Source organism: Mus caroli, chromosome 9 (assembly GCF_900094665.2).
Source record: "Mus caroli chromosome 9, CAROLI_EIJ_v1.1, whole genome shotgun sequence".
Lineage (NCBI taxonomy): Eukaryota > Metazoa > Chordata > Mammalia > Rodentia > Muridae > Mus > Mus caroli.
In genome coordinates, this window is record NC_034578.1 from 114,603,383 (window position 1) to 114,617,435 (window position 14,053).

At 48.5% G+C, this 14,053-nt stretch overlaps 1 protein-coding gene across 1 annotated transcript in view; it reads right to left on the minus strand.

Annotated features, from left to right (window-relative positions):
• Positions 1-3,339: 3,339 nt before the first annotated feature.
• LOC110302211 (solute carrier family 22 member 13) overlaps positions 3,340-14,053 on the minus strand; it is a 16,580-nt gene continuing 5,866 nt past the window's right edge. The window contains exons 2-10 of the mRNA XM_021173026.1: positions 6,975-7,078; positions 6,588-6,742; positions 6,219-6,387; positions 5,940-6,060; positions 5,760-5,854; positions 5,326-5,540; positions 4,626-4,734; positions 3,967-4,182; positions 3,340-3,771 (exon numbers count right to left, since the gene is read on the minus strand). Of these exons, the coding sequence (XP_021028685.1) occupies positions 3,678-3,771; positions 3,967-4,182; positions 4,626-4,734; positions 5,326-5,540; positions 5,760-5,854; positions 5,940-6,060; positions 6,219-6,387; positions 6,588-6,742; positions 6,975-7,078 (1,278 nt within the window). The 3' untranslated portion in view covers positions 3,340-3,677. The remainder of the gene's footprint in view (positions 3,772-3,966; positions 4,183-4,625; positions 4,735-5,325; positions 5,541-5,759; positions 5,855-5,939; positions 6,061-6,218; positions 6,388-6,587; positions 6,743-6,974; positions 7,079-14,053) is intronic.

Genomic DNA, 14,053 nt, shown 5'->3' on the forward strand with positions numbered 1-14,053 from the left:
TTTGCTGAAAGGACCCTGATATAGCTGTCTCTTGTGAGACTATGCCGGGGCCTAGCAAACACAGAAGTGGATGCTCACAGTCAGCTAGTGGATGAATTACATGGCTCCCAATGGAGGAGCTAGAGAAAGTATCCAAGGAGCTAAAGAGTTCTGCAACCCTGTAGGTGCAACAACAATATGAACTAACCAGTACCCCGGAGCTCTTGACTCTAGCTGCATATGTATCAAAAGATGACCTAGTCGGCCATCACTAGAAAGAGAGGCCCATTGGACATGCAAACTTTATTATGCCCCAGTACAGAGGAACGCCAGGGCCAAAAAATGGGAATGGGTGGGTAGGGAAGTACGGGGGAGGGTATGGGGGACTTTTGGGATAGCATTGGAAATGTAATTGAGGAAAATACGCAATAAAAAAAAATTTAAAAAAAAAAGATGCAAAGGAGAGAGAAAAAGAAACAAACTTTTGGATCTTATATAAAAGGTAGGCAAACCAGATTGTAATGCCTTGATAAATTTTACCGTCTGATTGACTCTTTATAAACTATGAATTTGAACTTCATTAAAACAGCATCTGGCTAGATCTGTAAAGAATTATTAAGTTTCTTTTGCAATATTAACTATGAGAAAGTAAAACTCAATTTTAAAACAATTTATTACTTATAGAATTAATATTAGAAGCATTACTATCATATTACGAAGTTTGACTGCCAATTAATATCTATGAATACATGTAAGCTTTAATGCTTTAATAAAGAGACATTGTTTTAAATGTTATCTTTAATTTTACTTTCTAGGATAGGAACCACATTAATTATTATCTTAACTAGAAATATCTTTAGAGACCCAGCCTCTTGGCCTGCCTTATGCCACGTGTTGGAAGGACCCTAAACTTGACTTATCAATTTTAAGACTAACCATCTGGTACCAATGTAGCAATTATTAATCTTAACCAACAACTTATGAGCTGCTTGTGAAAACACGCAGTGCACATTACCAATAAAAAAAGAACCAAATGAAGCAGTTACATTTAGACCAACCAGAAAATATTAAATTTTTTAGCTACAATCATAGAATAAAAAGCACTTTATCATTTGCCAAACACATTAATCACGATTGTAGAGAACCCACCAGGAAAAAACCATTTATCAGCTTTTTTACCCTGAAACTAAGAGGCTGTAGACTCGCCCTTTTTTCCTATAATGAACAGTTTTTTCCAGCCGGGGGCCCTCCTGCCATGTGTCTGTTTCCTGGTTGAAGCACATGGCAGCTCTTGGCTTTGCAAATAAAGTTTTTTAGACATCTTTATTATCCAACATAAAACATAGAACATTCATTCATACAGACTGGACACGAACATACATGAATTGAGCACATGAACAGATTGGTGCACCAGACATTAGACAAGACACAAAAGGGGGCAGAGTACTTCTGCTATAAGGCCCAGAGAGAACAAAGCATGGCACTCCTGAAATTTCTCTCTGCTTTTTGGGACATTTTCCTCCCGCATGATGCAGTTTTTTTTAACTGCGGCCATCCGCCTGATTATTAATTTCCTTCTAATAAACCCTTTCATTTCTCATGCCTAAAAATGTAGCTTCTGGGAGCTACTGCTAACCGCCTGCTATGTTCCTAGCTCCTGATATGCCTCACTGCTGAACCTAAGTGAATTAGCACTCAGGTTAAACACTGTTTCAGCTTAGCCCATACCAACCTTCTCCGGTATGAATTTCCTTTAATTATTTTCTTCTTCTATGGAGCTCTAAACCAGCAGTGTTTCTTCCAAATGTCCTCTGCCGTTTCTCAGTCCCGCATGGGTGCCATATGTTGTGTCCAGCCAGCGGCTCATGTCTGGGTTCTAGTCTGGAAAGGCATCCTGGAAACCTGGAAGAGAAGAGGGAGCTAGGCGGACAAGAGAAAGACGTAGCTAAGACAAAATTCTGATCAAAGCTCAATTTTACTAATTCGTGCACCGAGTTATGAAGGAGGGGAAGGGGCTCCAATTCCCACCAAATCATCTTGGAGTAAGGTTGCAGGTGAACACGTGATGGCTCTGGAACAGATAGGAGGCAGGCAGTGGGAGTAGCAGGATGATAGGGCGGCAAGCCCCGCCCCGATGCTCTCTAACACTGAAACCTGAGCAAACAGGTTGCAGGCTGGGGAGGGGAGGTTACAGTGAAGGAACATGATAGCCAAGAAGCAGCACTGAGGAGCAGAGGGCCCTTCACCCAGCTGTGAAGAACTTTCACAACTGTATGCAGACAGAGGACAGAGTTCTTCCAAAAAGGGCTGAGAACAATGGGGTGTCCATTGACTTTGATCAACAGTTCCAAGGACACAGGTTTACACATGGGAGAGGAACTGGATGAGATAAGGAGCAGGCCCCTGGAAGCCGTGTCAGAGTCGCAATAAGGTAAGCCAAGGAGTATGGGAACATCTTAGGGCTTGGACGTAAAAGCCAAGAATTCAAGATATGCAGTATGGTGGTCTTAAGCTCAGAAGTCACCCGAGGAGAGCAGACTGCTATACCTCTTTGCTTTTCCTGCCTAGGCAGAGTTTGAGGTTATAATGTAACCTATGAAATCATCCATTCTGTGCAAGTGTGTGGGGTAGTGAGAACATTGAGAATTAAGGCCAGGGAGGGCCTCCTCCGACATGCTGGGCAAAGCCACCCACTGTAAAATGGGAAGGCTGGGGCCCAGATCTGGAGTATCTCTGCCCCCAGTGCCTTAGCTCTGAATGTTGCACCAGCCCCAGCAAAGACAACTACAGCACTAACAGCAGGCAGGTCTCTGTGTACTGGCTAGTCACCGTTCAGCAGTGCCCTCTAGGGGACAGGTGTGGACTGGCCTATGCTAGCCACTAAGTACCCAGGAAAATTCCCTTCTATTGGATCTACCATGAGTGGAGATCAGGCCAGGGTGGCATCTCCTCTGGGCTCCCAGAAGTCTTACCACTAAAATAACCTGATTAACAGAATGCACCGAGAACCTCCAAACAGCCCATGAACGAGTGAGGGTAGCAGAGCCAGCTCTTAGCAGCCATCAGAGGCAGACTGCTGATGAGCCGGGGCACGCTGGGAAAGAGCAAGCGCCAGCAGCTGAGAGTAAGGAACCCTGCTCTCTTCCCAAGCACCAGGGAGGCTGGGCACAGTGGGTGGAGGCAGAGCTGACCAGTCTCCTCCCATCGCCAGCCTCACACAGGTGAGGCACACATTGGCCACAGGTCGGGCAGGAAGGCATACGGCATAGGGCATACGTTCTTCTTTCTTGGCCTGCTGCCACAGTTGCCCTGGTGGTTGCCCTGCTCTGGAGTTGGAGCTGAGTTTGCTTGGGAGCAGACTTGTTTTGTTTTGTTTTGTTTTTTGTCTTTATGAGGATGGGGTATCCCAGACAGGGAGACTGGTGAGGCCACAACCCCAGAAGAGACTGTCGGAGAAGACCAAGAGCGACCCAAGCCCTGACTCAGCTGTGGTACTGGGGTACAGTTTGCGTATGAGTACTGGGGTACAGTTTGTGTATGAGAAGTGTGGAAGAGGAAAGGGTACTGTCCCTGATACTCCCTTCTGGGCTCTCCAGAAGGGAGCAGGGAGCATGAACACGGCTGGTCTGATCCTGTGTGCTACAGATGCCATATAGGCTGTCCTCTGCACTTCATAGGCTGGCCCTCAGCAGCCACAGTCAGAAGTACGAGCTCTTCACAACAGCCACCCTCACACTGGAGGTTCTTCCCAAAGCCTCCATGTCTTGTCTTTGGGGTGCTGTTTTGTGGGACCTGCAGGGAGCAAAAGAGAGTCAGCAGCTACCCAACACATTTCGCATGATGGTTCTCTTAGCATCCCCTGCTTAAAGAAGGGGAAACGTGCTCTAAAGCCAGCTGGATAGCTGTGGTGCTGATAGCCAGTAGCAGATAGAGTAAAGGCGGTGGGGAGGCCTGGACCTGGGGAGAGGTCAGCAAGTCCGTGCTTACCCTGCGGGGAGCCCCTGCTCCAGGTCCTGGAGGGTGTCCTTCAGAGTCTGGCCCCGGGTCTCAGGAAGCAGAGCACACAGTAGGCCTGCTCCAATGGGGAGGCTGCCAAAGATGACCATGGGAATCGCCTGGTGGTACTGTTCCAACAGCATCACAAGGGGTGTGATGATGCCCCCGACCCTGGAGAAGATGCTCACCAACCCCATGCCTGTTTGCCTGGGGAAAGAGCACAAGCTGAGGCTCCGCCCACTGATGGAGGCTACACTCTGTCCACAGCTGTGAGGGCCCAGGTCTCAGCCACCTTTGGTCTAGACAGGGTAGAGCTTACAGGACCAGCCAGCCCCCTCTGTCTTACCCCTGTCACTCAAGAGACTCAAACTCCCTTTCCCCTTTGGATTGCACCTCCCCTGGGAGCACTCCTTCCTCCCCTGGGAGCACTCCTTCCTCTCCTCTCAGCTCTTACTTCTGTCCCACATTCAAGCTCTGACATGGCCAGGGCCCACCTATGACCACAAGCAACACCTTGGTGAATGGCACTAGACTTCCTAGGCCCTGTAGGCAGCTCACTGGCTGGCTGTGGGCTGATAACAGAGGGGCAGACTTACTGAGTGAATTAGATCCCCAGAGCAAAGGACCAAAAGTCAGCCAGCAGCTCTTACCTGATGATGGTGGGGAGGAGCTCAGCAGTGTACACATAGGAAATGGTGAAGGCAGCAGACGAGGTAAACTTCCCCACCACAGCCAGCACAGTGACCACCGTGGGAAGATCTGGAGGACGAGCAGGACAGACACACAGAGAAGGACACATGTTGGGAGCTATTAAGACAACACAATTGTCCTGATCTCTGAATTGGGCCTCTCCCCCCCAAGAAGAAAAGGGGGTCAAAAGCAGGCCACCGACACACCGCTCTGAGAACAACCACCGAATGTTCCAGCCCTAAGTCAGCCCTGATACCACCAAGTTCCTGCTTCCCCATGTAGCTGCTAAAAGAAAAATTTCCACTGCCCCACCCCTCCTGCTAAGAAGTACTTCCCCTTTTACTAGTGCATTTAAGCCTCGAGCCTTGCTGAATACAGTGACACCTTGATGCTAATCAGACTGGTTCTGTGTCGTTCCTTGCACTTGGTGACTGTCTTTCTCTCCCCATTTGGTTCTTAGGAGAAGGTCCCCTCGAGTCCCTCGAATAAATGGACCTGCTGGATGGGTCAGACACCCATCACCTAAGCCTCAACACCTCCATGTCTACTCAAGTGCCTCACCATCTATACCCACACCCCGGGAAACTCTTAATCCTGAAGAGTGTAGGGCAATAGCTCTAGCCATGGCAGGGAGGAAGAGGCTGGGAAACAGCCTGGTACCTCCTGGGATGAAGATGATAATGATGTACATGATGCCAGCCAGAGTTAGAGTACACAGCTGGCTCCACTTGCGACCCAGCTTCTCCATCATGAGGACACTGAGGAAGCGGGCAGGCATTTCCACTGCTCCAAATATCAGCTGTGTCACATAGATATCCAGGCCAAAGTCCCCCACTTGGAAGCTGAGGCTGTAGTACACCAGACTGTCCACAAACCTACAAAGCACCCAAGCATCCTTGTCACTCTAGGTGTACATCAAGTCACACCCAAAGGAACAGCCTGGCTTAATGCGTTCAGACCAGGAGACATGGGCTCACCTGAGGAGAAACCGTCACAGTTAGAGCCTGTGTCCACCCCTCCAGTGACACACGGCAGAAGAACACAAGTGCCTTCTGGGTCTGTCCTAACAGAGGGACAAGGTCCTGGACACTTACCAGACAGCTATGAGAATCAAAGTCACCTTCCTGAGGTGAGGGTGTCTGAAAAGGTCCAAGGCGTTCCCTGAGGGGCCTGTCTTCTCAGGGACCAGCTACAAGAAGGGCAGAGTGAGGGGCCAGGACTCAGGCATGGAGATTGGCTTGAGTTGGGGTGTGCCTTCACCTGCTCACAGGTACCTGGTTCAGGAGCTCTGGGGAAAGTGGCCGGCCATTCACCAAGGCTGCCTTGTGGACCAGTTGTTTGGCCTCTTCTGTCCTTCCTTGGGACAGGAGCCACCGTGGAGATTCTGGCAGAACCCTGTCAACCACACATGGCCGTGATGCTGGGGTCTTGATCTCTGTGCAGCCGCCCAGAATTCCAGTGCACACTGACCCTCCCATCCCAGCTCCAAGGGCTCCCTCCCCTGGGCCCTGTGTCCTGACACAGTGGCCTGTCACTGGCAAGGGTCTCCTCACCAGAAATAGAAGAAGAGCAGGAAGACGGGTGCAGTGCCTATTATCTGAAAGAGTCTCCAGTTGCGGACACCATAGGCCAGTCCTGCTAACACCATCTGCCCAAGGGCAATGTGACTCTGGGCCAAGACCATGGCTTGTGTTCTCCGGGATGGCCCCACCCACTCTGAAACTGTGAAGAAAAAGGCTGAGACTGGATGGCATCTCCTCTCTAAACCTTCTGGCAGTTTCCCAAACGCCTACATGTCAGAGATGAGATTGGTCCCAGCACAGAGAATTTTGTTGGGGCCTTTTCCAGTGCAGTTGCCTGATACCAATCCCACAGGTAGTTTTAGGGTTCTGACTCTGAGGTTCCTGGGCCCAGATACTCACGCAGGACATTGGTACTTAGTAAAAATCCAGCGTTGGCAGTAGCCAAGGCAAAGCGTAGGACCAAGTAGAGCTCAAAGCTGGACACGAAGGCTGTGGCCATGCTTGTGATGCCTGACAGAAGCACCTGCATCAGGAGGGAAGGTCTGCGGCCAATCCTGAGGTAATGGGGAACAGGATTTGAAGTGAAGAGGCTGGCCCAGGACTGAATCAAGAGAGCCCCAGGCAAGCCTATTCTGGCCCTCTGTCAGAGTGGGGAGATAGGGTTTTCCCTGGTAGGTAGGCAATATGACTTATCTTGATGGCTACTGGTATGGCTCTGGGGGGCAGGGAGAGGGTAAATGAGCCAGCACCAGAAGCCTAAAAGCAAGCTGGACCAGCAGCACATACCAGTCACAGACAGGCCCAAAGACCAGGGCTCCAACAAGGAGACCAGCCATGAACACCGACTGGGAGGTCTTCTTCAGGTTCTTCCGATCACACACCAGGTCAAACTGAGGAAGAAACAGACTCAGGTTACCAGCAGCAGCATGTGCAGTGTCCAGGGTTACCTTCACTCTCTAGAGCGCCCCTGTTTCACTGCCCATCAAAGTGCCTCACAGCCAAACAGTGGGCACATGGTAGTGAAAATCTAAACAGAAGGGCCTGGAGAGATGGCTCAGCAGTTAAGAGCACTGGCTGCTCTTCCAGAGGTCCTGAGTTCAATTCTTAGCAACCACATGATGGCTCACAACCATCTGTAATGGGATCTGGCGCCCTCTTCTGGTGTGTCTGAAGACAACAGCAGTGTACTCACATACATACAATAAAAATCTAAACAGAAATATAGCAACCTTTGAATCCTGTCCGATATCACGACTTGCCCAAGAATTCACAGTTTAAAATAGGGTACAACTCTTTCTCCTTCCAACAACATTCAATTTACACCGTGTCTTGTCATTTGCTTTGATGCAAACCAAAAAATGAGGGCGGCAGCGGGGGTGTCGAAGGATCACGATGCTTGTGCAGCCCCTGGACCACTGACATCCTTTTAGTGTGTTTCATTCTCTTAAAGAACTAAGTACAGCCAGGCAGTAGTGGCGCATGCCTTTAATCCCAGCACTCTGGAGGCAGAGACAGGCGGATTTCTGAGTTCGAGGGTAGCCTGGTCTACAGAGTGAGTTCCAGGACAGCCAGGGCTATACAGAGAAACCCTGTCTCAAAAAACCAACACCACCACCCCCACAAGAAAAAACAAACAAACAAAGAACTAAGTAAAATATTTTTTCTTTTTGTCTGTCATTTTTCTATTGCTATGATAAAAAAACAATGACTAAAAGTGTTCAGGAAATATCTGGTTCATACTGCCAGATCATAGTCTCTCACAGAGGGAAGTTGGGGCAGGACTAGAGGCAGGAGTCCTGGAGGAAGGCTGATCACTTGCTTGCTCTCAGTGGCTCAGGCTCAGTCCAAGATTACCATCCCGGGAATGGGCCTGCCCACCGTGGGCTGGGCCCTCCCCCTTCACTCGTCAGTCAAGGGAATCTGTACAGATACAGCCGCAGCTTAATCTGATTTTGGAAACTCCTCAGCTTGGTTTCCTCTTCCCTGGTGTCTCTAGGTTATGCCAAGTTGACAATAAACTAGCCAGTACAGTGTGTACTGAATTCTTTGTTTAGTCTTAGGCAGGGTGCCGCTAGCCCAGGATGTACTCAAACTCATGTTATAGGCAGGATGACCTTGAACAACCCATCCTCCTGCCTTCTGTCTCCTGTGCACTGGGATTATAGGCATGTGTCACAACACCTTGCTCTGTGTATTAGTGTTTAAAACAACTATTCCTTGGGACCAGAATGCCTACCGTTAAACTATTTGGACTTAATTACCTAATATATAGAACTGCTGGATTGTTTTTTTCGGGCATAGAGACCACCGTGTAAAACTATTGACGCAGTAAGAATGTAAAAGTTGTAAACTTCTGATCTGATTGCTGCTTCCTGACAAACAGCCTGTTTCCTGTGTAGGCTCCTCCAGCCTTACCACGTTTTCACATATGGCTGCCTGGTTCCTTCCAATGCCCTCCCCCCTGCCCCCGTTTGATCAGAACTCTAAAGAATACTGACATGTCCCTTTTGGTCAGGACAGATGTCATTGCAGGATAGAGATATATGCACACAATGAGTGGGAAGAGGAATATAGATCTGCCCCGGGGGGGGGGGGGTGTAGTGTCAACCCACCTAGGGACAGGATGATCACATCAGGAGTACTGGCTGGTTTTGTGTGTCAACTTGACACCAGCTGGAGTTATCACAGAGAAAGGAGTTTCAGGTGAGGAAATGCCTCCATGAGATTCAGCAGTAAGGCCTTTTCTCAATTAGTGATCAAGGGTGGGAGAGCCCACTGTGAGTGGCGCCATCCCTGGGCTGGTAGTCCTGGGTTCTATAAGAGAGCAGGCTGAACAAGCCAGGGAAAGCAAGCCAGTATGTAACATCCTTCCATGGCCTCTGCATCAGGTCCTGCTTCCAAGTTCCTGCCCTGTGTGAGATCCTGTCCTGTCTTCCTTTGGTGATGAACAACAATGTGGAAATACAAGGAAGCTGAATAAATTGGTTCCTCCCCAAGTTGCTTCTTGGTCAGGGGTACAAACTCTAAGACACCAGGAGTACCAGGAAGAGAAGCACATGTCCCCACATATCCCTGCAGACAAGTCTACTGCATACACACTGATCCCCATCCTGCTAGGTTGAGGCCCCCAGTAGGAGTTCTGTGACCTTGTATGGATCAGCCTCCATGAACGCTTAGGTGGGAACCTGCCCTGTGAGGGCACTTCCAGTGTCACATCTATACATTGTGTGCCAGCAAAGACTGGGTTCCTACCAATGCTTTCATGTGAGGGATAAAGGTTTGCACCACCATGCCTGGCTATTTCCCCCTGTATTTAGATTCACGTGTGTTGGCTTTGTAAACAATAATGTGTTGAGATGTCAAAAGGTGAGAAATGCCTGCTAGGTGTTTCTTGAGCCAATCAAGTTGACAATCAAAACTAACCATCCGTGAAGCTGAAGACGCTGACGTGAGCTGTCTTTTGCCTTTTCATAATCGATACCCCAAACTGACCAAAAGCCCTCTGGCTGGTCAGAAACCCTCGGTTTGAAGTCAGTTGGCAGTAGGTAGAGGTGAGAGACATATGTCTATTGATGTATGCAAGAAATTAAACCAAGCGCAGACTAAGAGAATGTTTGCTGACATGGGTTAATGAGTAAATGAACTAAACCTTACACCCAGCTACTTGATCAGTTAAATAACTTAGTGAGAAGTTAACTAATCCGGGAGTTGCAAACCTCACACTTGTCAAGGGCAGCAAGCAGTTCTTCGGAAGGACTTGCAGGACGTGTGCGATGGCGAACGAAGCCAGGCAAGATGCGAAACTTAACTGCGCTGCTTCCCTGTTCTATACAGCTCGGGTTTTCCCTATCCACTAGAGAATTGCTTCAGAGTAAGAGATCACTTAAAATGAATGCAAACAGATGGGAGCCCGCTGCTGCCAGGCTCCACAGTCAGAGCTGGATAGCTTCGTGTGACCTTGAGCCTGTTAGCCAATTTGCCTGTGTCTTGGTCTCCAGTCATGCAAAAATGGGGATAAAGTTGACTAGGCTGTGAGCTGGTATGATCAGGTCATGTCTAACTCTTCTAGACCAGCGGCGGCTACACAGATGCTCCCAGTCTAGGTTGGCTGGGATGACTGTGTGCTGAGCCTGTGGCCACAAAGCTGGTGTGTGTGTGTGTGTGTGTGCGCGCGCGCAGATCTTTGCAGATACAAATGCCAAGTCTGGCAGCCCTGGTCCATAGAACCATCTGCCACCTCCCATTAGTCTATAACCCTTGTAGCTTGAGTCTTGGTGAATGCTTACCACAGCATTGGTCACAAGCAGCACCTAAAACTTGCAGGACCTCAGGTGTGCTCAGTCTCAAGGGCCGGTGCGATGTGGCAGGCAGCAAGGGATGGAAGGTTCCAACTCAGCACACCACTCATCACCCTCTACGGCTTTTACCAGGTGGGTTTGGCACAGTGGCTGGTTCTGCCCAAGCCCGACTGTAGTGGCCTACAAAATGTCACTCTCATTCTTAAAGCACATCCCATGATATCTCCCTCCCCATTCCCTAACCTTCAGTGGCCCTCTCAGGTTTCTAGGAGAAGGCTTCGATTCCTTGGCACTGCACCTAGGATAATTCCCAGATCCTTTTATGCCAGCATCCCTCAACTATGCTAGGCACTTCATGCCTCCAGAGCCTTAAAAAAGGCCGTGCTCTCTACTTTTCCTTCCCTCCCGTCTAAATGCCTTTGGTCCCTGCAAAGATCACACTGCTGTGGTTCACTGATAGTGGATCCATCTCTCTTCACCGGCCTACGCGGACAGGAAGGCCAGGCATGTTTTCATGTTACTGAGGTTAGGTGCAGGAACATCAAGCAGGGGAAATGTCTTCAAGAGCACAATCTATCAGAAAATATGTTCTCTTCAAATCAGTGTGGTTTGTGTTTCCATTTGAATATGACATCGCAGGTTATAGAAAGGAAGGGGCGCTGGGGTTGGTGTGCAGAGCCCTCCACTGTGTCGTCCAAGAGACAGGGATTGGGATTACAGTGTGGAACAGGACACAGAGTTCCAAAGGTGACACAAGTGTACATTAATTACCAGGGGAGTCTAAGGTAGGAGGTAGCGTATGAGGGGAGACAGGGCAGACTGTTTGCGTCAGCTCTCAGGTTATATGTAGCCCATCAGCAAGGGAAGTCAAGTCAAGAGCTCAGGCAGCATCAGAAGCAGGACAGGAGTGAGTGATGCTGCCTGTGGACTCTCCAGCTCCTAGATTCTCGGCTCCCTTTCTTACACAGCTCAGGGCTACCTGCCCACAGGTGGCATTCTCCACAGTGGGCTGGGCCATTTTATATCAATTAGCAATAATTAAAAAAATGTCCCCACAGACATATCCACAGGCCAATGTGACCTGGGCAACCCCTCAATTGAGGATCTCTATTTCCAGATGACTCTCATTTGTATCATGTTGATAGCAAAACTAACAAGGGCTTCATCCCTTGTCAATTCAATACGCAAATACAGCACCTGTTATACTGTAACTTTCCTCTCTTGTTTGTCCCCAAGATCTTACAACATCATCATAATGTGAAATACACTACAACTTTAAAAACCCCACAGTCTTTAATAAAATTTTCAGTTTTATAAGGTCAATGTCTCTTTAAAAATCTAAAGTCTCTGAACTGTGGGCTCCTGTCAAATTAACAACAACAACAAGTTATATACATCCTCCCCAAATAGACAGAACAGGAATAATCTGACAAAGCCAACAGTGTACAGAACTGTTGACGTCCAGCATCTGTGACACACACACACACACCGTGAGCTTCTGGGTTCCAAGTGGCTTGGGAAGTCCAGCTTCTCTCTCTCCACTCTCCAAAGCATACAGAGCTAAGCTTGTAGACTCAGGATGGCTTCCTATCCCACCCCCATCCCATCAGGATGGACCCAGCCCAGCCATATACACTGCTGCCCTTGATGGTCATCCCATCCCCTGGTACTGTCTGAGGTGTCCTCTTGAACTGAGGCTGTCCCTTCACCAATGGCTTCTTTTGGTCTTTCTGTCGGGACTCCAACTGCACCTCACAGTGCAGAACGTTAGCTTCTTTCCATGACTCCTTCAATCCCAGGGTCTCCTCTGTACCTGAGGCTGACCTCTGAACTCTCTTGAGGGACACCGACATTGCCACATGGCTCCAGGCTTGAGCTGTAACTTCACCTGGCACCTCTTGTGCCTTCCAACTCAGAAGACATGGGAGACTCTTTTACATAGTGCCAAGTTCAGTTACCAGCTTCAGATGAAGCCACTCCTTCCTAACCCCTAGACCATAGCTTCTGTGTACTGTGTACTGACTCTAAGGAAACAGTTTACAAAATATTTCTCCTCCGTGGTGATGGTCTCTATTAATCATAGATGATTTTCAGTCCCAAATGACCAGCATCTACTGGTCCAGCAAAGCAAAGGTTTCACTTCTGGACATGATTAATCCGAGATATGATTAATCCAATGCCAGCGGCCGTTGCTTTCCTCTGAAGCCTCCCACGCCACGTGGCCACTATCTGTATTTCTCTTGGTACCCAAGATACCACAGATGAGCACGTGATTGCGTTTCACTCCACATCTTCCAACATCTTCCACAATCCCCAAAACAACTTGCTTAGGAACAGCACAACAACAACAACCCTATCCTGGTCCCAATTCTTCTTTTCTGTGACCAGAAATAACTTGTGGAGGAAATGGTTAATTTGGCTTACAGATTGGGGTCCATAATCAAGGGCATCCAATGCAGGCATCCAAAAGCAAGAACTGAAGCAGAGGCTACAGAGAAATGGAGCTGACTGGCTTGCTCCTGGGCTGCCTTTATTATAGAGCTGAAGCTAGTCAGCTTAGGAAGGGTTTTTCACACGGAGGCCTGGGCCCTCTCATGTAAATAAGCAACCAAAAAAAAAAAAAATACCCACCTCGGAGACATGCCTCCAGGGTGGCCTGATATAGACAATTCCTCAATAAAGGGGACACTATTTCCAAGTGACCAGGCATGGACCTTTATTTATTTATTTATTTATTTATTTATTTATTTATTTATTGTTTTCAAGACAGGGTTTCTCTGTGTAGCCCTGGCTATCCTGGAACTCACTATGTAGACCAGGCTGACCTTGAACTCAGAAATCTGCCTGCCTCTGCCTCCAAGTGCTGGGATTAAAGGCGTGCGCCACCACACCCAGCTAACATGGACCTTTAAACAAGTTGTTTTGAGCATGGCACCAGTGTCTCCTAACATACATGTCTCCATATGAGAGCATGTTGTTTATTTTTCTCTTACATACTTTGTGTGTGTGTGTCTATACATGTGTTTATATATGCATGTGCATGCCAGAGCATATATATAGAGGCCAGAGAAGTTACTGGAGTCCAATCTCTTTGTCTATCGTTTGGGTTCCAGGAATTGAACTCAAGTCATCAGGCTTGGCAGCACCACCTTTATCTGCTGAGCCATCTTGCTGACTATTTTTGACATCTCTGCAGCCAAGGATTGGTAAAGCATTATAGGATCTTGCGATGGATATTTTTGATACTCTACGACAAGAGGGACTGTGGTGGCTGAGTATCCACAGACAGGTATATTTCAATGATCGCTTTGTGTTCATCCAAAACTGTAGAAGAAATGGGAGTGTGGTGCTGTCAAACTGTTTTCTTGTTTGTGAGGACCCAGATGACCTTAGGGATGACCCCTGTGGCTGAGAAGTGTCAGGAAGACACAGAAGGCCATCACATCAGAGATTCCTCAAAAATGTGCCTGTTCCCAGCCGGGCGTGGTGGCGCACGCCTTTAATCCCAGCACTCGGGAGGCAGAGGCAGGCGGATTTCTGAGTTCGAGGCCAGCCTGGTCTACAAAG